This window comes from Mustela nivalis (genome assembly GCF_964662115.1).
Source record: "Mustela nivalis genome assembly, chromosome: 1".
NCBI lineage: Eukaryota > Metazoa > Chordata > Mammalia > Carnivora > Mustelidae > Mustela > Mustela nivalis.
Window position 1 is genome coordinate 48,340,996 of NC_139020.1, and position 26,297 is coordinate 48,367,292.

General features: G+C 38.4%; 1 protein-coding gene across 1 annotated transcript in view; it reads right to left on the bottom strand.

Moving 5' to 3' along the window:
- Positions 1–26,297, bottom strand: part of IMPG2 (interphotoreceptor matrix proteoglycan 2) — a gene marked incomplete at its 5' end in the record, with an annotated part of 86,024 nt that overhangs the window by 3,449 nt on the left and 56,278 nt on the right. The window contains 7 exons of the mRNA XM_082696192.1: positions 2,014–2,093; positions 2,569–2,770; positions 4,345–4,533; positions 6,312–6,522; positions 9,024–9,243; positions 9,836–11,124; positions 12,055–12,358. Coding sequence (XP_082552318.1) covers positions 2,014–2,093; positions 2,569–2,770; positions 4,345–4,533; positions 6,312–6,522; positions 9,024–9,243; positions 9,836–11,124; positions 12,055–12,358 — 2,495 coding nt within the window. The remainder of the gene's footprint in view (positions 1–2,013; positions 2,094–2,568; positions 2,771–4,344; positions 4,534–6,311; positions 6,523–9,023; positions 9,244–9,835; positions 11,125–12,054; positions 12,359–26,297) is intronic.

A 26,297-nucleotide genomic window follows, 5' to 3' on the forward strand; every position in this document is an offset into this window, starting at 1 on the left:
GAAATATGTTTTTAACTCAGGGAGCACATTCAAGGCTCTAAAGAGCTTAAAAATAGTCTTAGGCAACATCAATCATGTTCTTTCTATTGGATACCACTGAAATGGAGCAATAGGCCATCTGCTGGCTGGAGATTCAGGGAGGAGTAGAAGTCCTGGTCTTTAAAAGCCAGACTCCTGGGGCGCCTGGGTGGGTTGGGCCGCTGCCTTCAGCTCAGGCCCTGATCTCAGGGTCCTGGGATCAAGTCCTGCATCGGGCTCTCTGCTCAGCAGGGAGCCTGCTTCCCTTCCTCGCTCTCTGCCTGCCTCTCTGCTTACTTGTGATCTCTCTGTCAAATAAATAAATAAAATCTAAAAAAAAAAAAAGGTAGACTCCCAGTAATATTGCTCTAACAGCATTGTTGTCTAACAGCAAGGTTGACAATGGGGCCAAGTCAGTGTTCAGAGATTTTTTTTTTCATTTCTTTTTTATTTTATTTTTATTTATTTATTTTTAAATTTTTTTCAGATGTTTAGAGATTTTTAAAGGAGTCTCCACCATGTACATGGAATTAATAAGCATCTTCTTCATGGAGATGCAACATGGGTGGTTTGCAGAGTAGGAAAAGAATAAATGAAACAAGATGGGATTGGGAGGGAGACAAACCATAAGAGACTCCTAATCTCGCAGAACAAACTGAGGGTTGCTGGGGGCTGGGGGGTCAGGAGAGGGTGGTGGGGTTATGGACATTGGTGGTGTGTGCTGTGATGAGTGCTATGAAGTGTGTAAACCTGGTGATTCACAACCTGTACCCCTGGGGCTAAAAATACATTATATGTTTATTAAAAAATAAATAAATGAGCAACTTCTTCAGTTCCCTTAGGTTACAGTTAATCAGAACCATGAGTGAGGGGCTGCTTATTGGAACAAAGGGATTCAGAGCATAGGGGCAGGGGCTCCCATCAGAGCTCTGCGTGATCATGAGCTTTCATCAATTTCTTCTGTAAGCATGCATGAATTGCTCTGGTTTTTCTCTTCTAAAAGCCAGATGAGGATATCTGGCCTCGGTGGAACCCATACATAAGGAGGTACCTTTATGAGGGCAACAGGACCAAAAATCAAAGCCAAATTATATCTCACCCACTATACTCAATTAATGTCTATAATGGTCTCTTTACAAGATAGTTTATTTTTATAACCTAAGGCTGGCTATGGATCCTGGGGAACAAAGAAAAATAATTACAGACACTTGCCCAAAATGCACTCTGAGAAAAGCAAATGGAAAGAGATAGAGGGAAATGTAAGATGAACTTTATAAGGACAACGTGTATACCTTAATGAGATTTGTGTAATTCAAAGCATACTGACAAGTGTCTACAAAGACAGAAATGGAAAGATACATCAAAATATGTGAGGATTTATGGCTGCTCAAATGCTTTTCTTAGAAACTGTCTATGAAAAATACTGCATAGCATTAAATCACATGTGATATCTGTGGTAACAAGAGAGAAAATATGAACAGCCCAGGCATCTCTAGACCAGAACAGTGTCTTAGTTTTAAATCTTCTCTGCCATTTGCTATCATTATGGTCTTAAGTCCCTTCATCTCTCCGAGGCTTCCTCTCCCCATTTGTAAAATTAAATACAGGGGTGCCTAGGAGGCTTAGTAGGTTAAGCATCTGCCTTCAGCTGAGGTCATGATCCCCAAGTCCTGGGATCGAGCCCCACATCCCGTTTCTCCCTCTGCCCTCCCCCACCCTCAGATGCACTCTCTCTCGCTCCCTCCTCCTTGTTCTCTCAAATAAATCAATAAAATCTTTTAAAAAATTTAAATACAAGACGTTCAACTTAAAAAGCCATTATGAAGAATAAATGAAGTAATCCGTGTGGAAGCATATGAACTGTAAAGAGTTCAACAAACATCGGTTATCCCCAGAAGCCACGTCATGTGGACAGGAATTATGTACTCACGTGGGCGCCCCTACTAGAAGGCACCCTGCAAGGAACCTGAGAAGAAGACTATATCAGATGCTTACATTTGATGTTCTCTCACGAAAGCTACAAACTCAGGATCACTGGCATACAGTTCTAGAATTCTCATTCTTTCTTGAATTTCCTTAGAAAAGAAAAAAAGACCATACATTGCATTAGAAAAACCTCAACAGCGCTTTAGAAGGAGTTCTAGCTTTCTGGGCTATCCAGGGGAGAGTTATAGGAAAGAATGGCCTTTTCAGAGAGATGGGGGTTTGGATATTGCTGGAATCACTCTTAAAAACCCAGAGATATATTCCTAAGGAAGGGAGGGAGGAGAGAGAAAGCATTTGCTAATAATGCAAAAAGAAGCCACTGGGTGGGAAATGAGTTACGGCTCAGAATTATATATCCCCTGCATACCACATCACCTGGAAGATATCATGAGGAAAGAAACTGATCATGAAATATTTTTCATCCTTTCCTGAAGCCCATGTACATGCATACACATACATGTGTGCATGCACACACACACACGCACACACACATACACGCACGCGCGCGCACACACACACACACACACACCAGCAGAGCAGCAACAGAAAAGCAAAGTTTCCTACCTCGCTGGAAAGCCCACTGGTCTCATACATTTGCTGGATTTCTTCCCTGCTCAGACCACCAATCATTTCTCCACCTGCAAAACTAGAGAAGGGGTGCTGAGGATGGGGTCCCTCATACTGCTCGGGTCCAGCCACATGGCTTTCATACACAGGATTGTACTTCACAGCATTTTCGATGGATGAGAGGCTGTCAGGTTGCCTGCTGGAACCACAAAAAGGAAAGGATGGTTGGTTCAGGTTCTTCAGACACTCAACTACTTAGAAGACTATTTACCTGCGGTAAGATTTCTGTTGAGCAAGAAAAAGAGGTGAACTGGATACAAATGTAGGAATGTGACTATGAGAAATATCCAGATCAGGTGTTGTCCTTATCATCTCCCCAACTACATGGCAAGGGCCCTAAGGAATTACTGTTTCACTTATCATCCATCTTTATTTGCCCCACAGTGTTTATTAATAAATATTAATGAGGAAATATGTCTGTCAACAGATAGCATATCATTAAATGAATACAGCTCCATCATTCCCTGAGTATGTAAATCAAAATCAGTATGTAACCATGTAACCACACAGAGAATTGGTAGAAAATAAATGTAGAGAGACCTTAGTGAAATTCAATTCAGAGCTACAAATATGTACTCAGCATTGATTATGTGCCTAGGGTTATCACAGATGCTGATGACATGAAGACTTTGGTGGAACTCTGTCCTGAATGAGATTATACTCTAATGCAAAGTGAGTCAGTAAAAAGTTTAAGAACAATGATGGAAGTATGTCCTCCTGGGTACTCTAGGCACCTAGGAGAGGTAACTTCTTAGCCATGCCAGAGGTCGAGGGAAGGTAACTTGAACCTGAAGCGTAGCCCTTATAGACTCTAGAAACACAGAAGCAAAGTACAAGCGGGGATCTCAATCACATAACAACTAAAAGGTCTCTGAATCCCTAGCCTCCTAAGTTGAGCAAGTTTTATTTCTCCTATTAATGAAGCTACTAAACAGAGAACCAGATTTCAGTTCTTGTCAGACTCTTAGCCAGATTTAAAATCTGGCTAATTATGGGGTGCCTGGGTGGCTCAGTCAATTGAGTCTCTGACTCTTGGTTTCAGCTTAGGTTATGATCTCATGGGTGGTGAGATCTAGCCCCATCATGGCCTCTGTGCTCAGTGGGGAGTCTCCTTGAGGATTCTCTCCCTCTGCTCCTCTACCCAGTCATGCATGTGCATGCACACTCTCTCTCAAATAAACACATACATCTTTTTTAAAAAATAATAAATACATTGAAGTCTGGCTAATTACCACTGGAATGAACTAAAAGGAACAAACTAACAAATGTGGTCCTCACACAAGGGCCTCACCTCATGTCCATCACCCTTCTAACCACTTCCCACCAGGAAAGAGGCATTTTGGCCACATTCAACAATGCCACTCCTTCAGTGTGCCTTGAGATTCATGGATTCCTGCGACTTTGCTCATGCTCATTCAATTAGCCACCCCCAGAGCAAATATCTACTCTTATTTCTGGCTAAATATCATAACTATCATTAAAACTTCTAAGACTCTCTTCCCAGGCAAAAGCAATTTATCCCTCATCTTATTCATACCAGTGCTTATGTTTGTTTCTAATCTAACACTCTTTCAGGCCAGGGACCATGTTTTTATTCAACTTTATAGCTCTCCTCCACCCAGATCATTATCCAATATTTGGCATATAAGAAGTACAAAATAAATGACTAAAAGGAACATTTTATTCCATTAGAGAGCAATTTATCTTATTTACCTGATGGGCCTCTCTGTTTCTCTCCTATCATAATGAGCCTGAAGAGTCCTGACAAAGAAGAAGACAAAAGCAGAAGAGACGAGGACAAGCCCAACCACCGAGGCAATGGTGACGCCTATGACCAAGGGCTCAGACACAAATTCCTCACAGTGCTCACCTCGGTACCACCAATTCTCACCCACCCGGCATCTGTAATGACAAGTGACAAAGTCCAAAAACAGAATCACTGTGTTGAAAACAACAATGGCAGAACCTTTGGCGGGACTGGGGAAAGGTAACAAAATAAAGGCTGACCAAGTGAAGCTTCAGTACAGAAGTGAACATAAAAGGGGTGCCTGGGTGGCTTAGTCAGTTAAGCATCTGCCTTCAGCTCAGGTCAGGATCCCTGGGTCCTGGGATGGAACCTCACAGTGGGCCTTCTGCTCAGTGGGGAACCTGCTTCTCCCTCTCCCTGCCACTCTGCCTACTTGTGATCTCTCTCCAGAAATAAATAAATAAAATCTTTTAAAAAATTTTTTAAAAAGAAGTGAACATAATAGATTCAATGATCATACAATTTAAGGTTGTGAATAGTGCTTCGTACAGACCCAGTATGTCCTCCCTGACTATTTGTAAATAACTAAATAAAAGATTGGGTAGATGTAAAGTGTTCTAATTAAATTCCTTACTTATACTTAACAAAAAACAGACCTAGAAAGGAAAGTGACTGAGATCACACAATTAGTCAGCAACAGCTCTGGGTCTAGAACCCAGGTCTCTAAACTCCTAGTGTTCTTTCACCATACTGCAGAGATGCCTGCAACAACCAGGCTCCAGACTTGTGCAAACGTGTCTTAAATTCTGAGAACAGCAAGGGCTCAGACACAAACTCCTCACAGTGCTCACCTCGGTGCTGGAACCACCATTATCTCTGAAAATAAAAAGACTATTTTTCCTTTGAGTTTTCTAGCTAAACTTTGTACTTTTTTGAACAGAAGAGTCTGGATCATTCCCACTTATATCCTCTGGGTCTGGCATCTATAATATTTGCACATCTTGACATCCATAAACTGTCTTCTTATTCATGTTTCTCTGCTCGTTCTCAGCATTCTCTCCTTTTACAACCATGTGACTAGTTGTTGTATGGTTCAGAGGCTGATTTGTTTAAGGAAAATGACCGGGGAGAATGGCTAGGCTACCCAAATCTGTTCATCTGTCTGCTGGAGTTTCTGTAGTTCTGCCTTATTAAAAAATGGACCTAAGTTACTTAAAATATATTTGTTACAATTTCAAAGGCTTTAAATACTTGCTTTTCCTTATTTTCAAACATTCAGTAGGACCAAGAGAAAGCCACAGGCATTAAGAAAATATCCAAGTTGGAACACCTGGGTGGATCAGTTGGTTGAGCCACTGCCTTCAGCTCAGGTCATGATCCCAGCATCCTGGGATCGAGTCCCACATCATGCTCCTTGCTCAGTGGGAGCTTGCTTCTCCGTCTGCCTCTGCCTGCCACTCTGTCTGCCCATGCTCACTCTGACAAATAAATAAATAAAATCTTTAAAAAAAAAAAAAAAAGAAAATATCCAAGTAGACAATAAAATTTCACAGTGTAAAGTATTATCTTAGCCTAAACCTAATTTGAGTATAAATTGCCTTATCATCACCACTAAGAACCAACACAAAGGTCTCCAACTACTTCAAGTATTCTAATTAAGACACATTTAAATAATGTTTTTCTTACAGCATCTTAAAAGTATAAAAATAAAATAACCAATTGATCTGGGTATAATTGAGCCCTATTAATTGACCCACTCTCCACATGAGAACTAGAGGGCATCCATCTATTGCCTAGATAAAACTTCTATAATAAATATTGTTGTGATTATCCTAAAATCATAGGTGTAGACTCATTATACCCATCCAAGAAGTATCTATATGGAGGAAGTATCCATAACCTTGGGAAACCAAAATCTCTAACTACAACATACCGACAAATGGCCCCATGTCCAGGCATAATGTCACATTTTCCATCATTCAAGCAGAAGTCAGGCTGTAGATCACAGAGACTCTGACAAGGTAGTTCTTCCACACTCAGGTACCCAGGGAAGCATCTACACTCTGCTTCTCCACTCCAGGGGTTGACTACACACTCAGAAAATTCATTGCATGCCTGAAACTTGCAAAGGTTGGCTTGATCACCTAAAACATTAAAAAAAAAAAAAAAAAACCCACTAGCGAATGAAACAAGAAAAGGCAAAACACAGGAACGAGTACATGAAGTCCCTCCAGTAACATTAACCCCCTCCAAAGTAACAAGGGACACCCCCCTTCCTGAAACATTAAAATACACCATCACCACTAATACCACAAAAAAATTCTGACTCATCCTTGGATTGATGAGCTGTTGTTAAATATCTCTAAAAATCCAGAGCCAAGGCATAAAACTCAATGATCTGGGTAAGCTTTTTCATTGTTTATCAAGGGAGCAGGAAGACACTTTAAAACCTATGCCATGTAGTTCTCAATCTAAATTGAACACAGTTTTCATATACCATTCATCTGCACCAACCCTAACCTACCACAGGCTACCTCTATTCTATATGTGATGCTAAATGCCCTATCCCATAGTGAGAACATGGAACAGGAGACAAAGCCCAGACATTGATAGGAGCCTCAGGAGTGTGTATAACCCAATAAGAGCAGCTAAGAACATTTGAGATTTGTGGAAGCCAATGTTAGAAAAATATATCAGCCCTGGACCTCCTCGGGCCATTCTTAACAATATTTTGATTTCAGTACCTTTATTTTTCTTTGATTAGGTGAGAATAAAAATAAAAATTTTAAAAAATTAGAACAATAAGTGATCAAAAATCATGTAAGACATTGACCATGATGGGTCTTTCATCCCACTTGGTTTCATTATATGCTGTTCACTGGTGAATGGCAACCTGTGAATGGCAAACAGTGACAAGGATACAAAAGACAGATGAAATTAAGAGTCACTTATGGTTTGTCTCCCTCCCAATCCCATCTTGTTTCATTGATTCTTCTCTTAATCTCACAAAAGAAACTGAGGGTTGCTGGGGGGAGGAGGTTTGGTAGAAGGGGGTGGGATTATGGACATTGGGGAGGGTATGTGCTTGGGTGAGTGCTGTGAAGTGTGTAAACCTGGTGCTTCACAGACCTGTAACCCTGGGGATAAAAATATATGTTTATAAAAAATAAAAAATTAATTAAAAAAAATAATATACAAAAAAAACCTCTTAAAACTGAAAAATAAATAAGTAAGTAAATAAATAATAAATACAAAGAAAAAAAAAAAGACAGATGAAATATGTGGAAAAAATCCATAGGCTCATCTAGATGAAAAGCGTGATGTTTAGCCTAAATAAATAAATAAATAAATAGCATAGCATAGTCTGTTTCCAGAGAATCTAATATGGTTTTAAGAATTGCTGATTTTCTTGCTATTCTGGAGATTAAAGATACTTGGCACAAAGGCTTTAAACCAAAAAAAAAAAAAAAAAAGAAAAAGAAAAAGAAAGAAAGAAAAAAAAGTTTCTTGAATATGAGGACTTTAGCCAAGAAGTTAGTTTCACTAGATAATACTGGAGGAAAAGAGGGACCAGACCTTGTGGCTGTTGAACCAGGAAGCCACTGAAATATTTCAAGCAGGAAAGTGAAATAATCTGATGTTTTAGAAAGAGTACCCTGGCTGCTATCTGGGAGAAGGGATAGGGGAGAAGTAGTAGGGAAACTGGTTCAAATGTGGGTTGATGAATGATTGGCCTAGACTAGCAGCAGTGGAGAAAGAAGTACACAGATTTGAGATATATTTAGAATATTCAGAACCAACATAAGTTTGGGGGTAATAGAAACAGGTATCAGAATGACTTCCTAGGTTTCTGATTTAAGTAGCTCAATGGACATGACTTCCATTTCTCAAGATGGTGAAGCTGACTAAAGGATTAGACTTAGTTAAAAGAGGGAGAGATATGGAAAACAAGAGCTCATTCTTGGATATCTTAGGTTCAATATACATAGGATGATACATCTAAACTGAGATCATCAAATACATAGTTATATTTTGATTCTGGAGCTCAGAAGATAAGTCTGATTTGCAAATAAAAATTAAAAAGTAAAAAAATCTTTTTTGCAAAAAAAAAAAAAGAATTATTGACATTTATATAAGACTTACAACCATGGAAATGGATAAAATACCTTAGGAAAATAATATAGAAGAAAAGAAAGCCAAAAATCATTTGAGCTTGGCAACTTTAGAGATGTAGCCAGAGCAGATCCAGTGGATAAGTAAAAGAGAGAGTTAGTGCTAGACAGAATAGGTAGAAAAGGGAATGGGAGGTAAACAAGATAATGTGTGTGAACAACCTTTTAAAAAAGAGAATAAGCAAAACTAATGACCAAAAACTATACGTTGGCTAATTGAACATAATAAGAAGAAATTAAAATTTTAAAAAATAAAAATACATTTACTATTATATTCTCTAAAAAAAAATAAGAATGATATTGATGTCCTATGAAAAGATCATTTAATAATTACCAAGATGTGAATATTTTGCCTGACATAGTATCCTTTTCCCTTCAAGTAATAAATTCACCTTGACTCAGTATAAAGGAAAATACACAATAATAATCACTGGATTCCACTTAGAAACCACAATAGTATTCAATACCATTACCTGATTCTACATCAAGGGAGAATTTATCAATAGCCAAGTTCATGGTCTGGTAGGCAGTGGTGCAAAAGTCTTCCAGAATCATGTATACAGCATTGTTGACATTAAGAGGGACAGACTTCATGAACTTCATTCGGCTGTTTACAACAATACTGCCATTTCTAAAGTTCAGGATTTCTAAATTCTGGAATCCTGTGAGATTTGACTGGAGATAGGGAACCAGCTACAATACAAGAAAAGTAGTCAGTTTACAAGGTTTTGCATTTTGTTCAAAATATACCAACCCCCACTCAAAAAAAAAGGATGAGCCCCTCCCCTACTTTTCCAAACTATATTCTATTTACATTATTTAAACTGTTCATCCATAATAGTATAAATTTTGAGTTATTTGAGAGTGAGAGATTTTCCCAGTGCTATTTAGGAACCAATGGAACTGACAGTTTTAGACACCCAGAGAGTTTACTCTCTCTGTTTCACTAAAGAATCACAACAGTGTAAGTATCAAAAGTACGTACAAAATACTGGTCTTACAGTAACATGTGAAAAAAAAATTTTTTAAGCTTGTTTCAGTTCCATAATTCATGGAATTCAATCTTCAGTATCTAAGTTTCTACATCACCCTTGTGCCATGTTGGTGTTTTCCATTTCTTAGTATCTAACTTATTGTTTTTCTACCTACCCTAGGCCATGACACTATTTGTAAATCAATGTTCACAGCAGACCACACTTTCATTGGATCTTATGTGTTTAGGGAAAAGAGAGTTAGTTCATACATGATTATTCACTAATGCCCATGTTCCACTTCTAGTGCTTACCAGTTCCAAAAATCTTTGTTCCAGTGCTTTATACTCCAAAGAGTTTTTATTAAACAGATCTTCTGAAAACATCATGTTTGTCACTCGGAGGCTAAAGAAAACCAACAAAGCTCCTGCAGTCTGGGTATGACTCAAGTCACCTCCTTCCGTGGGCTGTGCCACAATAGCCCTCTCTGTGGAGTGGACATTTGTAGACATTTCCACATAACTACCAACCTTGCCATTTTCCTCTGGGATTAGCTCAGACTGATAGTAATCTGTGCCTATCCGGTCCAGTTCTAATGAAATATCCTGAACACCCATAATTACTTCATCCTCTAGCAGGGTGGAGCTGGTGGTTGGAGACAATTTGGTAGACTGTGTTATGGAAGATTTCAACCAGAGCTTGTCAGTAGTCTGTGGTGTACTTGCCAACGTGTCTCTGAACAATTTCCCTAAGGAAGAAGTTCTTGCCCAAACTACATCTGATTCTGGCAATACAGTCCCCAACTGTTGCATGTCTGGCTTCATTACTGAAATCTCATTATCAAACCATTCATGGTTGGATGACTCTGTAGTTTGTTCCACATCCTCCTTTAGAAACGGTAGATCTGGTTTATCAGTAGAAGCAGAGGTTGCTATAGATGTCAGTAGGAGAGGTGCTTTGGTAACCGGGTAATAATCAATGTCAGGTACCTCTGATATTTGTTTGGAGAGAACTAGAGATGCAGATTGAGTTGTAGTTTCTGCAGAGATGGGCACAGTAGGCCCACCAATGAGTTCTTCCTCTGCAAATTTTGTGGATTTATCAAAATGCCCATATTTTAAATAGTCAATACTTTGTCCTATAGAATCTATTTTGTCATCTAGAACTAATTTCTCATCTATAACCTCAGTTGGCAAAAGTGACTCCTGATCTTCAAGCCATGACTTAGATGGTGGTTCAGAACTCTTCTCTAATGAAGTCTCATTCCATGGCCAAGTAATCTGATCTACCTTTTGCCCAGACCCTGAGCCTAAACCACTTTCAAATATAAACTCTTTTTCTATGGATGTGTCTGGCATCAAAGTGCTCACTTCTAATTGGCCTTTGTCTTTGGAGGCCAAAGAGTCCAAACCAGAAGATATAGTTACTTCTTTAGCAAGAAGATCTAAAGTAACAGAGGAAGTCAGATATGGTGAGGATGTCAAAGACACTCCAGAATCTTCCATAGATGGTATTGTTTCCTTTGGCACTGGCTGAGCGAATGGACTTGAAGGCAGTGGCTGAACAGAAAGAAAATCTTCTGACCCTTCAACTTTGATTAATCCTAAAAATAAAATCTTCCATTAATTAATCTACAGAGTTGCCAAAATGTATCCCCAGTTCTAATAAAGCTGGCTACTTGTGTTTTTTCTCATTAAGTTAGGAGATTCAGTTGCTTATTTTTACTCCGATAAATTAGCAAGCAAGAAGATCTCATTATGTCTGTGTGATATGGTACAATCATCATGAATATAGCCCCCATCCCTGAGTATAACAAGATCTCAGCTATTGAACTGATTCATCTTCAAACACTTGATGTATTTACTCCATGGAAATGAAGAACTGCTGGTTACCATACTGACAACAAAGACTGAATCTAGTAAAAACTAAGGGAGAAAATCCCTTAGGAAATTTTATCTTTCAATTCCCATTTTCCTTATTGTCCAGTCACTTCTAAATTCACCCAATGTTTAAAATCCTGGACTCATTATTTATATCTTTGTTCAACTTCTTCTTTCACTATATACTCCATTCATAAGTCACATTTTTCTTTTCCTCCACTACATTTAAATCACCCACTTGATTTTCATTTCTTAGTCTCTGCTGTAGCTACCCTAGTTCAGTTCTCCCTTACTAAAAGCTACTATAATAATCTTCTTTGATTTTATTCATTTACCTTACACTATTCAAGTAAAGTAGTTCTTTAATAGTAATCTAATTAAATTATGTATCCTTTAATAAGATGTTCAAAATATCTATTAATTGATAGCCATCCCAGCCCACCAAGTTCATTTCTGATTATTTACCTATTTGGAGTCTCCATTCCAACCAATTAAATCTGACCAGTCCCTCTCTCATATGACTTCCCCAAGCCATTTCCTCCTAATAGATGCTACTATGTTTTTCTATTAACCTTAGTCTCTTTCTCTCTTCAAAACCCTGTCATCTGATATAATAAAGTATAAAACTGTGAAAAGTAATTAGAATCCCTTACCATCTTCTAGTAGGTGAGATCCAGAAGTCCTTTCGTTAGAAACCACAGGCAAGCCAGTCTGAAACACTGCTGGGGTGACAGAATGAAGAGTCAAGCTGCTAACGTCTAAAACCTCTGGGGAAGAACTGAGGCCCACCTTCGAGGGAAAGGCTAATTTGGGTGTAGACACTAAATCACCCAAAGGGCTCTCTGACCAGAGTTCCCTGCCAGTGGTTGAGGGAGGACCAGAGCTGAAATCAAGTGGTGAAATACTGCTGGTGGTAGATTCATCTGCTGAGGGCCATTCAGCTTGAAGGGTATTATCCTGGGGGGAAAAAAAGGCTAAATCATATCATAGATAAAAGAAACATATAAAAATGATTTCAAATATCACCTATGTATACACATTCCCAGATTTTCTAAGGACACAGAGACAATGTAATATTGTTGGGGAGGAGGGTGGGAACATGGCCTCTAGAATCAAACAGAGCTATCATCAAACCCTTATTCAACCCACATACTAGTTTAGAAATCTAGAAAAAAGACATGAACCTCTTGAATCACATCTGTAAATTGGGGAGAGATGAGATAATATATTCAAAAGATTCCAAAGTAAGTTTGTGGAAAAAATATTATTTCTCTGCTTTAGATGTCTCTTTTTCTGTCTTTTTAGCTTAAATACTCTACATAATTACTAATATCTATAATTTGATGTCAAAGACCTAAGCACATTTCCCACAGCAGGAAAGAACAGTTAGCAATTTTATTAATCATTCCAAAAGGTATTTAACTATGTAAGGTTTTTCATTTTGGTAAGAAATGTCACCACATCAAAATGTGATCTGTACCTGAAAAGAATGGCAATATCTATGAAATGGTATCCCACTTACAAAATACAACTTTCTCTTTCTAATGACTTTTTATTAATATGGTAATAGAGTACTAATCTTACCTTAAAATTTAACTTGAGGAATAGAAAAGTAGACAGAAACACAATCCTCGAACATGCTAATTATGTAACCATATAAAGACAAATCTACACAAAAAAGTTGAGTGGTGATACTAATAGGTAAAATGGCCATGGCATTTGGTGATAATTTTTATACTTCAATCTATGCTGAGTTATAAACAACAAAAAATAAAAAGTGCCATATGTAAAGAAGAAATTCATAAAATATTTCCTGGGTGAAAACTAAAAAAGGAAAATAGAAAAGAAGAATCATTCTTTATTCTAAATAGCATTAAAATAACATGAAAGCTTTTAAAAAACCCAATGTCCAAGCCTCACACCCCAGAGATCCTAACTTAATTGCTTGTGGATAGGACCCAGACGTGGTACTTTAAAAATACTCCCATAGAGGATACGGGATGATCATGTTCTGCCGATAGTATTACAGGCTGGGTCTCTAAAATACTTCTTTAGTTGCTGAATTGTTATATTTTCTATCAGGTAGACCCTATAAGAAATTTCCTGGTGTTGGGTCCAAGACGTTGGCATAGGAAGATACTGAACACACTTCCTCCTATGGACACAACAAATCTACAATTACATATGGAATAATTTTCTCTGAAAAAATCCTAAAAAGTAGATGAACAGCATCTCCACAACAAAAAAGAGCCACACTGAGTTTGGTAGGAGAGGCAGAGATACGCTCTCACTAAAAACCCCACCCAAAGAGTTACAATCCACAATCAGAATGAAATCTTAAAAATATGGAACTTCCCCCCCAAGGAGCAAGGAGTTTGCACCCCACATTAGGCACCCCAACTCTTGGGTCCTGCACCTAAGAGACCAGCCCCCAAAACATAAAACCATCAGGGATTATGTCCAGAACTGTAGGGAATGGAGAACCTGCCCTTAAGGATTCACTTACAGACCTGCTTGCCCCAGGACCCAGTGCAAAAGCAGCGATATGTTTGTTTGTTTGTTTGTTTGTTTGTTTGTTTGTTTGTTTCAGAGGGAACTTTTAATATTTTTTAAGTAAAATATAGTTAACAATGTTATATTAGTTTTAGTATAAAAAATAGTGATTCTACAATTCTATACATTATGCTATGTTTACCACAAATATAGCTACAATCTGTCACCATACAATACTATTAAGATATCATTGACCATATTCCCTATACTGTGCATTCATCCTCATGACTTACTCATCCCATAGCTGGAAGACTTCCTTCTCTCTGATAACCACCTGTAGCCCTACCATCCTCTCTCTGATAACCACCAATTTGTTCTCTGTATTTATGAGTCTGTTTCTGTTTTTTGTTTGGTTATTTGTTCTTTTACATATGCGTATATGTGTGCATTTAGATTCCACATAAAGTGAAATCATATGGTAGCTGTCTTTCTCTGTATAACTTACTTCACTTAGCATAATACCTTCTAGGTCCAACCAAGTTATTGCAAATGGCAAGAGCTCATCCTTGTTATGGCTGAATAACATTCCATGGCATATATATACACATACCACATCTTCTTTATTCATCTTTTGATGGACACTTAGATTGCTCCATATCTTGGCTATTGGAAATAATGCTTCTATAAACGTGGGGGTGAATTATCTTTTTGAATTAGTATTTTCATTTTCTTTGAGTAAATACCCAGTATTGGAATTACCGGATTTTATGGTATTAAAAGCAGAAGTTTGAAAAGTGCCTAGACCATATGTGAAGGAGACACACTAATCCTAAAGCAAATGCCAAAAAGAAAGGAACCTGTTAGGGCTTTCTCTAAAGACAGAAGCACTGGCAGGTACAATTTTTGCAATCCCACTGTACCTTACTAACACTGGTGCAGATAAGTGCCATTTTGGCAATCACCCTCCAACCTCCTAGCACATGTAGGACTCCCAACCCACATCACAGCACATCACAACCAGCCAGGCCATCACCACCCCACACCCCATGTCACAGTCAAGTCTTAGCCAGCCAAACAAGTGCCACATCCTCCCCAGCTCCCAAATCCTGCCAAAAATATATCACAGACAGGCTAGGCAAGAACCCCACCCAACCACTCCACCACAGCTCAGCCACACCACAGTCAGAGAATGCACACAGCCCCCACAGGGGAAACTCAGGGAGCCCCTGGTTCTAGTGGCCAGAAGGGGGCTGTGTTTCTGACCCCCATGGGTCATCCCCTACATAATACCACTACCCCAAGACTCCTACAACAGAGGTAGCTGTTTTGTCTAATACACAGAAACAAACACAGAATCAATTAAAATGAGGAGACAGAAAAATATGTTCCAAATGAAAGAATAAGACAAAACCTCAGAAAAAGACCTTAATGAAATGGAGATAAATAATCTACCTGATAAAGAGTTCAAAATAACTTTCATAAAGATGCTTACCAAACACAGGAGAAGAAGGGATGTGCACAGAAAGAACTTCAACAGAGAGAAAACATAAGAAAATACCAAACGTAAGTCAGAACTGAAAAATTCAATAACTACATTGAAAAGTACATTACAGGGGTTCAAAAGCAAATTGGAAGAAGCAGAAAAACAGATCAGCAAGCTAGAAAACAAAGCAATGGAACTCACCCAGACAGAGCAACAAAAAGAAAAAATAATTTTAACAAGCAAAAATCCCTTAAAGGACCTGTGGGGCAACATCAAATAGAATAATACACACATTATAGAGGCCCGAGAAAGAGAAGAGAGAGAAGAGGCAGAAAACTTATTTGAATAAATAATGGCTGAAAAATTTCCTATTCTAGGAAGGAAATAGACATCTAGGCTCAGGAAGCACAGAGAGTTCCAAAAAAAATGAATTCAAAGAGCTCTACATCAAGACACACTATAACTAAAATGTCAAAAGACAAAGATAAGGAAACACTCCTAAATCCAGCATAAGGAAAAAGAACTTACTACATGCAAGGGAAACCCATAAGGCTATCAGTAGGTTTTTTTTAGCAGCAACTCTGCAAGCCAGAAAGTGGGGGCATGAAATTCTCAAAGTACTTTAGGGAAAGAATATTCACCCACAGTGAGATTATTATTCAGAACAGAGGTAGAATTCTCCAGCTAAGCAAAAGCTAAAGGAGTTCATCACCACTAAACAGGCCTTACAAGAAATATTAAAGAGACTTCTTTCAGCTGAAAAGAAATGATACTGATTAATGACAAGAAACCATGCAAAAGTAAAAATCTCATAGCAAAAGTTAAACATATTATAAAAGTAATGGAATAATCACTTATAAAGCTAGTAAAAAAGACAAAAGTAGTAAAATTAACTAAAACTATGCAGCCACTTTGGAGAACAGTGTGGAGATTCCTTAAGAAATTAAAAATAGAACTTCCCTATGACCCTGCAATTGCACTACTGGGTATTTACCCCAAAGATACAGATGGATTGAAAAGAAGGGCCATCTGTACCCCAATGTTTATAGCAGCAGTGGCCATGGTCGCCAAACTGTGGAAAGAACCTAGATGCCCTTCAACGGACAAATGGATAAGGAAGATGTGGTCCATATACACTATGGAGTATTATGCCTCCATCAGAAAGGATGAATACCCAACTTTTGTAGCAACATGGACGGGACTGGAAGAGATTATGCTGAGTGAAATAAGTCAAGCAGAAAGAGTCAATTATCATATGGTTTCACTTATTTGTGGAGCATAACAAATAGCATGGAGGACATGGGGAGATGGAGAGGAGAAGGGAGTTGGGGGAAATTGGAAGGGGAAGTGAACCATGAGAGACTGTGGACTCTGAAAAACAATCTGAGGGTTTTGAAGGGGTGGAGGGTGGGAGGTTGGGGGATCCAGGTGGTAGGTATTGGAGAGGGCACGGATTGCATGGAGCACTGGGTGTGGTACAAAAATAATGAATACTGTTACACTGAAATAATAAAAAATTAAAAAAAAAACTTTCAAGTAAATATTTAAAAAAAAAAGAAAAGAAAGAAAGAAAATTATGGACTTGAACTATACTTTAGACCAAATGGACCTAACAAACATGGAGGACCAGATGGTTTCACTGATATTCTACCAAACATTTAAAGAAAAACTAATGCTAGTCCTTCCCAAACTCTCCCCCAAAATCAAACTGGAATGAACACTCCCAAACTGATTTTACAAAGCCAGCATTACCCTGATAGCAAAACCAGACAAAGATACAAGAAAATAAAATGACAGACCAATATCCCTGATTAACATAATGTAAAAATTGCCCCCCAAAATTAGCAAACTGAATTCAAAGCAAATTAGAAGAATAATCCACCAGGATCAGGTGAGGACTTATCCCTTGGATAGAAGGACAATTCAAAACTTACAAATCAATAAATGTGATATGTCACATTAATGAAATGAAGAAAGGGGCACCTGGGTGGCTCAGTGGGTTAAGCCTCTGCCTTCAGCTCAGGTCATGATCTCAGGGTCCTGGGATGGAGCCCCACATCACTCTCTCTGCTCAGCAGGAAGCCTGCTTCCCCCTCCCTCTCTCTGCCTGCCTCTCTGCCTCCTTGTGATCTCTCTCTCTCTCTCTCTCTCTGTCAAAATTAAATTAAAATTAAATTAAAGAATAAAAAAATCATACAATCATCTCTATAGATACAGAATTATTTGACAAAATTCAGAGTCCTTTCATGATAAAAATCCTCAACAAACTGGGTACAGAAGTAACATATCTCAACATAATAAAGGCCATGAATGACAAACCCACAGCAAATATCATAACCCAGTTTGAAAGGCTGAAGCTTTCTTATTAAGATGAAGAATAAGACAATTGTCTCACTCTTACATCTTATTTAGTATAACATTAGAGGTCCCGGCAAGGAAAATAAATAAAAGTTATTCAAATCAGAAAGGAAGAGGTAAAGTGGTCTGTTCCAGAGGGCATGATCCTATGTATATAAAATACTAAATAAATTAAAAAAAAAAAAAAAAAACTGTTAGAATTGGAACACCTGGGTGGCTCAGTTGGTTAAGCATCTGACTCGGTTTCAGCTCAGGTCATAATCTCCGGGCTGTGAGACTGAGCCCCACAACAGGCTCTGTAGAGATCAAGCCCCACAGTGATCTCTGTACTCAGCAGGGAGTCTGCTTGAGATTCTCTCCCTCTCCCACTGCTCTTCCCCCCAATCATGTTCTCTCTCTAAAATAAATAATATTTTTTTTAAAACTGCTAGAACTAATCAATGAATTAAGTAAAGTTACAGGATACAGCAGGATCAATGTACAGATACCAATTACAGGAGTCTGGTGGGTGCTCTCTAGTATCACAGCCTTTTGCACTCTGCATGCTCTGCCGGACCAGGGTCTGACCAGTCACTCCACACCCATGCCTTAGAAAGTTCTGCATGGGTGCTAGCCAGTAGTCTTTTGGACCAGCCAAGGGTCTGGACGCTCCCAGCCAGTGCCTGAAGGTTCTCAGCCCAGTCTCTAGCTGGACTCCTCAGCAGCAGCAGCCACTGTGCCACTGAGCGAACCAGCAACATGGGCCTGGTCCCAGACAGCAGTCCTGGCAAAGGCACCACCAAAAGTAGACTCCCTAGATCAATATTGTTTACGGTATTGGCACGGTATTGACACGGAGGTGCAGAGACAAGTGGGCCCTTCAGGTGACCCCTGAGACAGTGGCTGGGGACACGCACAGCCTGTGAGAAGTTGTGTGGTTCAGCGGGGTTTGTGGAGGGGGAGTCTCTGTGTTCTGGACCACCCAGAGGGGAGCAGGCTGAGGCTTCTCTCTGAGATGGAGGTCTGGGTGCAGTCTGCTTTCCACTAAACCTTCTAAAGGCCACAAAAAACCATCAAAAACAAAAACAAAAACCTCCAGAGAACAAAAGCCTGAAAAACCAGTCTCAACAGAGCCCAGCCCATTGATAGGAAGCAGGAGGACTCAACCCAAGCAAGACTGCCTGAAAACCCAAGCAAGACTGCCTGAAAAAACCCCAGAAAGCCAGCCAAAAGAATGAGGGGACAACCACCACAATATCCCCATAAAACTATAAAACCCCAATATCAGGAGAAAACAATATATTAAGCTCCCAGTATTGCCCTAAAACCTGTATATTTCAGAGATACAGCTTTTTTTTTTAATTCATTCTCACAATTCTTGTTCTTTTAATTTCTTTAACCTAACTACCATTACAATTAGAGGTTTAATAAAACATACTCCATAATAATGTTTTAACTTGAACTTTTTTCATACATATACCTGTGTTTTTATTTTTCTTTTCTTTTTTTAAAAAAATACATATATACATATATATGTGTGTGTGTGTGTGTGTAAGCTTCAGGGTAATCCTTTTTCCCTATTCAATACTACGCTTATATATAAACTAGTTTTAATCTCCCTTTATCTCTGGAAAGTTGAGTCCTTTAAAAAAGATAACAAGATACATCCAGGAAGAACCAAAATAAACTTCCTTACCCACATCTAGGATTTATATCCACCCTCCCATCTTTTTCTTCTGTCAGTGTTTCTGTGTATTTGTTTCTGTTCTGATATTATATAAATCTTATTCTTGGGATTCATTTTGACTGGGTTTTTTTTTTTTTTTCTTGTCAATTACTTTTGTCAGTCTTTTTGTTTATCTGTTTTTGTTTATATACCTTATAAATCTTACTTTGGGGGCTCATTCTGCCTGGGTTGTCTTTTTTTTTTTTTTTTTCTGTCTTTCTCTTTGTCTATTTTTTTTTCTTTTTTCTTTCTTTTTGGTGGTGACTTCCAATTGCTCTTCTGAAGTGTTCCAGGGTGAACCTTCCCTGGATCATGGTTGATATATTCAGCAATAAATACCCTCAACCATCTCTCACCAAAATGACTAGGAGGAGGGACACCCAACAGAATAAAAACTCAGAGACTGTGCCCTCTCCATCAGAACTATTGGATATAGACATAAACAGTATGTCAGAAAGGGAATTTAGGGTAACAGTTATCCAGGCAATAGCTAGGTTGGAGAAACCCATTAGTGACAACATAGAATCTCTAAGGGCAGCAGTGAGAACCACCAGGGCAGAAGTTAAAAAAGCTATCAATGAGACTGAATCTAATCTAACTACTCTAACAGCTAGGGTAACAGAGGCAGAAGATAGAATTAGTGATCTAGAGGACAAAATGATAGAGAAAAAGGATCAGAAGGCATAGAACAAACAGCTTAGAAGCCATGAAAACAGAATTAGGGAAATAAATGATGCCATGAAATATTCCAACGTCAGAATTATTGGGATCCTGAGGGGGTGGAAGAAGACAGAAGACTAGAAGATATAGTTGAACAAATTCTGGATGAAAATTTTCCCAATCTGGGAAATGGAACCACTGTTCATGTCCTAGAGGTAGAAAGAACACCCCCCTTCCCCAGATCAATGAGTCTAGAAAGACCTCGAGGCACTAAAACTGATGAATCATAATTTTAGACAGGAGGTTCTGAGGGCAGCTGGGGGAAGAGTTTCCTTATGTATAGAGAAAGGTCCATAAGAATAATGTCAGACCTGTCCACAGAAACCTGGCAAGCCAGAAAGGGCTGGCAAGACATATTCAGGTCACTAAATGAGAATAATATGCAGCCAAGAATACTTTATCCAGTAAGGTTGACATTCAAAATGGATGGAGAGATAAAGATCTTCCAAGACCAACAAGGTTTAAAAGAGTATGTGACCACCAAGCTGGCACTACAAAAAATATTAAGGGGTCTTCTATAAAAGAAGAAAGAACCCAAGAGTGACACAGAACAGAAATTTACAGAGACAATCTATAGAAACAGGAAACATGATGTCAATAAAAAACATCTTTCAATAATCACTCTCAATATGAACGGCCTAAACGCTCCCATAAAATGGCACAGGACTGCAGACTGAATAAAACGACATCCATATGCTCTCTATGAAAGACCCATTTGGAGCCTAAAGATACATCCAGACTGAAAGTGAAGGGATGGAGAACCATCCTTCCTGCCAATGGGCCTCAAAAGAAAGCTGGGGTAGTGACTCTCATATCAGATAAATAAGATTTTAAACTAAAGACTGTAGCCAGAGATACAGAAGGACACCACCTCACTCTTAAGGGGTCTATCCACCAATAAGATCTAACAATTATAAATATTTATGCCCCCAACATGGGAAAGCCAACTACGTAAGCCAACTGTTAATCAAAATAAAGAGTCATATTGATATGAATACATTAATAGTAGGGGATCTTAACATGCCACTCTTAGTAACAGACAGATCATTCAAGCAGAAAATCAATAAAGAAGCAAGAGCTTTGAATGACACATTGGACCAGATGGACCTAATAGATATATACAGAACACTTCACCCTAAAACAACAAAACACTCATTCTTCTCAAGCACGCATGGAACTTTCCCAGAGTAGACCATATACTGGGTCACAAATCAGGGCTCAATGACACCAAAAGATTGAGATTATTCCCGCATATTCTCAGACCAAAATGCTTTGAAACTGGAGCTAAACCACAAGACAAAGTTTGGAAGGAATTCAAACACTTCTAAGAGTGTTTGGAGATTCCTTAAGCCAAAGACCACACTGCTTAAGAATGTTTGGATCAACCAGGAAATCAAAAAAGAACTTAAACAATTCACTGAAACCAATAAGAATGAAGACACATTGGTGCAAAACCTGTAGGATACGGCAAAGGCAGTCTTAAGGGGGGGAAGTACATAGCCATTCAAGCCTCACTCAAAAAAAAATTGAAAAATCCAGAATACACCAGCTCTCTTTACACCTTAAAGAACTGGAAAATCAACAACAAATTAAGCTAATCCCACACACAAGAAGGGAAATAATCAAGATTAAAGCAGAGATCAATGAGATAGAAACCAGAGATACAATAGAACACATCAATGAAACCAGAAGGTGGTTTTTTGAAAGAATCAGTAAAATTGATAAACCAGTGGCCAAACTAATCAAAAGAAAAGAGAGGATCCAAATTAATAAAATTATGAATGAAAGGGGGAAATCACAAAGAACACAAAGGAAATAGAAACAATCACCAGAAATTATTATCAACAGCCATATGCCAATACGTTAAGCTTCCAAAACTGAATCAGGAATAAATTGACAACCTGAACAAGCCAATATCTAGTAAAAAGATTGAAGCAGTGATTAAAAAAAAAAAACCTCCCCCAAAAAACAAGAGCCCAGGACCTGACAGATTCCCTGGGGAATTATACCAAACATTCAAAGAAGAAATAATACCTATCCTCCTGAAGCTATTTCAAAAAATAGAAACAGAAGGAAACTTCTAGACTCTTTCTATGAAGCCAGCATTATCCTGACCTCCAAACCAGGCAAAGACCCCATCAAAAAGGAGAATTTCAATATTCCTGATGAATATGGATGCCAAGATTCTCAACAAGATACTAACTAATAGGATTCAACAGTACATTGAAAAGATTATCCACCATGACCAGGTGGAATTTATCCCTGGGATGCAAGGGTGGTTCAACATTTGCAAATCAACCAATGTGATAGGATGAATCAATAAGAGAAGAGAAAAGAACCACATGGTCCTCTCAACTGGTGCAGAAAAAGCATTTGACAAGATAAACAGTATCTGTTCCTGATTAAAATGTTTCAAACTATAGGGAAAGAGGGAACATTCCTCAACTTCATAAAATCCATCTATGAAAAACCCACAGTGAATACATCCTCAATGGGGAAAAGCTGACAGCCTTCCCTTTGAGATCAGGAACATGACAAGGATGTCCACTTTCACCACTCTTGTTCAACATAGTACTAGAAGTCCTAGCAATAGCAATCAGACAACAGAAAGAAATAAAAGGTATTCAACTGGCAAAGAAGTCAAACTCTCTCTCTTCGAAGATGACATGATACTTTATATGGAAAACCCAAAAGACTCCGTACCCAAACTACTAGAACTCATTCAGCAATTCAGTAATGTGGCAGGATACAAAATCAATGTACAGAAATCAGTTGCTTTCTTATACACTAACAATGAAAATATGGAAAGGGAAATTAGAGAATCAATTCCATTTACTATAGCACCAAGAACCATAAGATACCTGGGAATAAACCTAACCAAAGAGGTAAAGGATCCATACTCAAGAAACTACAAAACACTCGTGAAAGAAATTGAAGAAGACACAAAAAGATGGAAAAGCATTCCATGCTCATGGATTGGAAGAATAAACATTGTGAAAATGTCTATATGACCTAGAGCAATCTATACATTCAATGCCATCCTGATCAAAATTCCACTGGCATTTTTCAAAGAGCAGGAACAAAGAATCCAAAAATTTGTATGGAAACAGAAGAGACCCTGAATTGCTAAGGAAATGTTGAAAAAGAAAAACAAAACTGGGGGCATCACATTGCCTGATTTCAAGCCTTACTACAAAGCTATGATCACCAAGACAGCATGGTACTGGTACAAAAAAAAGACACACAGACCAGTGAAACAGAGTAGAGAGCCTAGATATGGACCCACAACTCTCTGATTAACTAATCTTCGACAAAGCAGGTAAAAATATCCAGTGGTAAAAAGACAGTCTCTTCAATAAATGGTGCTGGGAAAATTTGACAGTTATGTATAGAAGAATGAAATTTGACCATTCTCTTACACCATACACAAAGATAAACTCGAAATGGAAAAAAGGCCTCAACGTGCGGCAGGAATCTATCAAAATCCTAGAGAAGAATATAGGCAGTATTATTCGACATCAGCCACTGCATCTTCTTCCAAGACATGTCTCCAAAGGCAAGGGAAACAAAAGCAAAAGTGAACTTTTGGGACTTCATCAAGATCAAAAGCTTCTGCAAAGCAAAGGTAACAGTCAACAGACAGAGAGGCAACCCAGAGAATGGGAGAAGATATTCGCAAATGACACTACAGACAAAGGGCTGATATCCAAGATCTATACAGAACTCCTCAAACTCAACCCACACAAAACAGATAATCACATCAAAAAAATGGTCAGAAGACATGAACAGAGGCTTCTCCAGAGAAGACATACAAATGGCTAACAGACACTTAGAAAAATTTTCATCATTATTAGCCATCAGAAAGATTCAAATCAAAACCACATTGGGATACCACATTACACCAGTTAGAATGGCCCAAAATTAACAGGACAAGAAATAACATGTGTTGGAGAGGATGTAGAGAAAGAGGAACCCTCTTACACTGTTGGTGGGAATGCAAGTTGGTACAGCCACTTTGGAAAACAGTGCAGAGATTCCTTAAAATTAAAAATAGTGCTACCCTATGACCCTGGAACTGCACTACTGGGTATCTACCCCAAAGATACAGATGTAGTGAAAAGTAGGGCCATCAGTACCCCTATGTTCATAGCAGCAATAGCCAAGGTCACCAAACTGTGGAAAGAGCCAATATGCCCTTCAACAGATGAATGGATAAAGAAGATATGGTCCATATACACTATGGAGTCTTATGCCTCCAGCAGAAAGGATGAATACCCAACTTTGTATCAACATTGATGGGACTGGAGGAGATTATACTGAGTGAAATAAGTCAAGCAGAGAAAGTCAATTATCACATGGTTTCACTTACTTGTGGAGCATAAAGAATAACATGGAGGATATTGGGAGTTGGAAAGGAGAAGTGAGTTGGGGGAAATCGGAAAAGGAGAAGAACCATGAGAGACTGTGGACTCTGAGAAACAAACTGCAGGTTTTGGAGGGGAGGAGAGTGGGGGATTGGGTGAGCCTGGTGGTGGGTATTGGGGAGTGCACATATTGCATGGAGCACTGGGTGTGGTTTATGAACAATGAATCTTGAAACACTGGAAAAATAATTTAATTAAAAAAAATAAAAATGGGCAGAGGATTTGAATAGATATTTTTCCAAAAAGACCTACAAATGGCCGTAAGTATATAAAAAGATGTTCAAAGATGTTAATTGTCAGGGAAATGCAAATCAAAACCACAATGAGACATTACCTCACACCTGTCAAAATTGCTAATATCAAAAAGACAAGAGATAATAGGTGTGGCAATGATATGGGAAAAAGAGAACCCTGTTCATATTGGTGGGAATATACAGCCATTATGGTAAACAATATAGAGTTTCCTCAAAAAATTAAAAATAAAACCACCATATGATAGAGTAATCTCATTTCTGGATACATACACAAAGGAAATGAAATCAGTATATCAAAGAGATACCAACACCCCTTTGTTCACTCCAGCATTATTCACAATAGCCAAGATATGAAAACAACCTAAGTATCTATCAGAGGATGAATGGTAATAGAAGATGCGGTGTACACACACACACACACACACACACACACACACTGGAATACTTTTCACCCATGAGGAAGAAGGAAATCCTGCTGTTTGTGACAACATGGATGGATCTTAAGGATATTATGCTAAGTGATATGAACTAAACAGAGAAAGACAAATACTGCCTGATGTGACTTATATGTGGAATCTAAAAAAGCGGAACTCTCATAAATAGAGACAAGAATAATGATTTCCATGGGGGGGGGGGGGTTGGGGAAGTGAGGAGATGTGGGTCCCAGGGTACAACATCCAGTTATAAGATGAATAAGTTCTGGAAATCTAATGTTAAACATGGTGACTATAATTAACAATGCTGTATTACATACTTGAAAATTGCTAAGAGAGATCTTAAGTGTTTTCACCACAAAAAAAAAAAAGAAAAAGAAAAAGAAAAGGTAATTATGTGAGGTGATGAAGTGTTAACTAACCCTACCATGGTAATCATTTCCCAATAAGTGTACCAAATCATCATGTACACCTTGAACTTATATAATATTATATGTCAACTATATCACAGTAAACTTGGGAAGGAAAAAAAGAATGGTCCCAATGGAAAGAGCAAGAGTTCAATTCCAGATAAATGAAAAGTCAACAAATTGAAGTCCAGAGTGGGAAAGGAAAACAAATTAAGAAAAATTACCAGCTTTTGTCTTGCCCCAAACTCAGGTTCTTAAAAGACTTTCCTTTGGTTTATAAATCTTATATTAGGAAAAGAGGTATGATATTGTAATTTATAAATATATATATCTGGTTTTAGTGTCTATAATTCCTGGCTCACAGATCCCAAAACCCTTGGAATTGCCTAAGTGTTGAGAGTTATTAAAGTGTCTTTTGTTATGTTAATGGAGTAACTTTTAGAGGGCACTTATGGATGGGTACTTATTGCCAATAAAGTCAACCATGTGATTAAGGGGTTGGAATTTCCAGTCCCACCCTGGGACCTCCATGGAGGCGAGAGGGGCTAGAGGTTGAATCAGTTACCAATGGCTGATGATTTAATTGATCATACTTCTCTAAGGAAGCCTCCATAA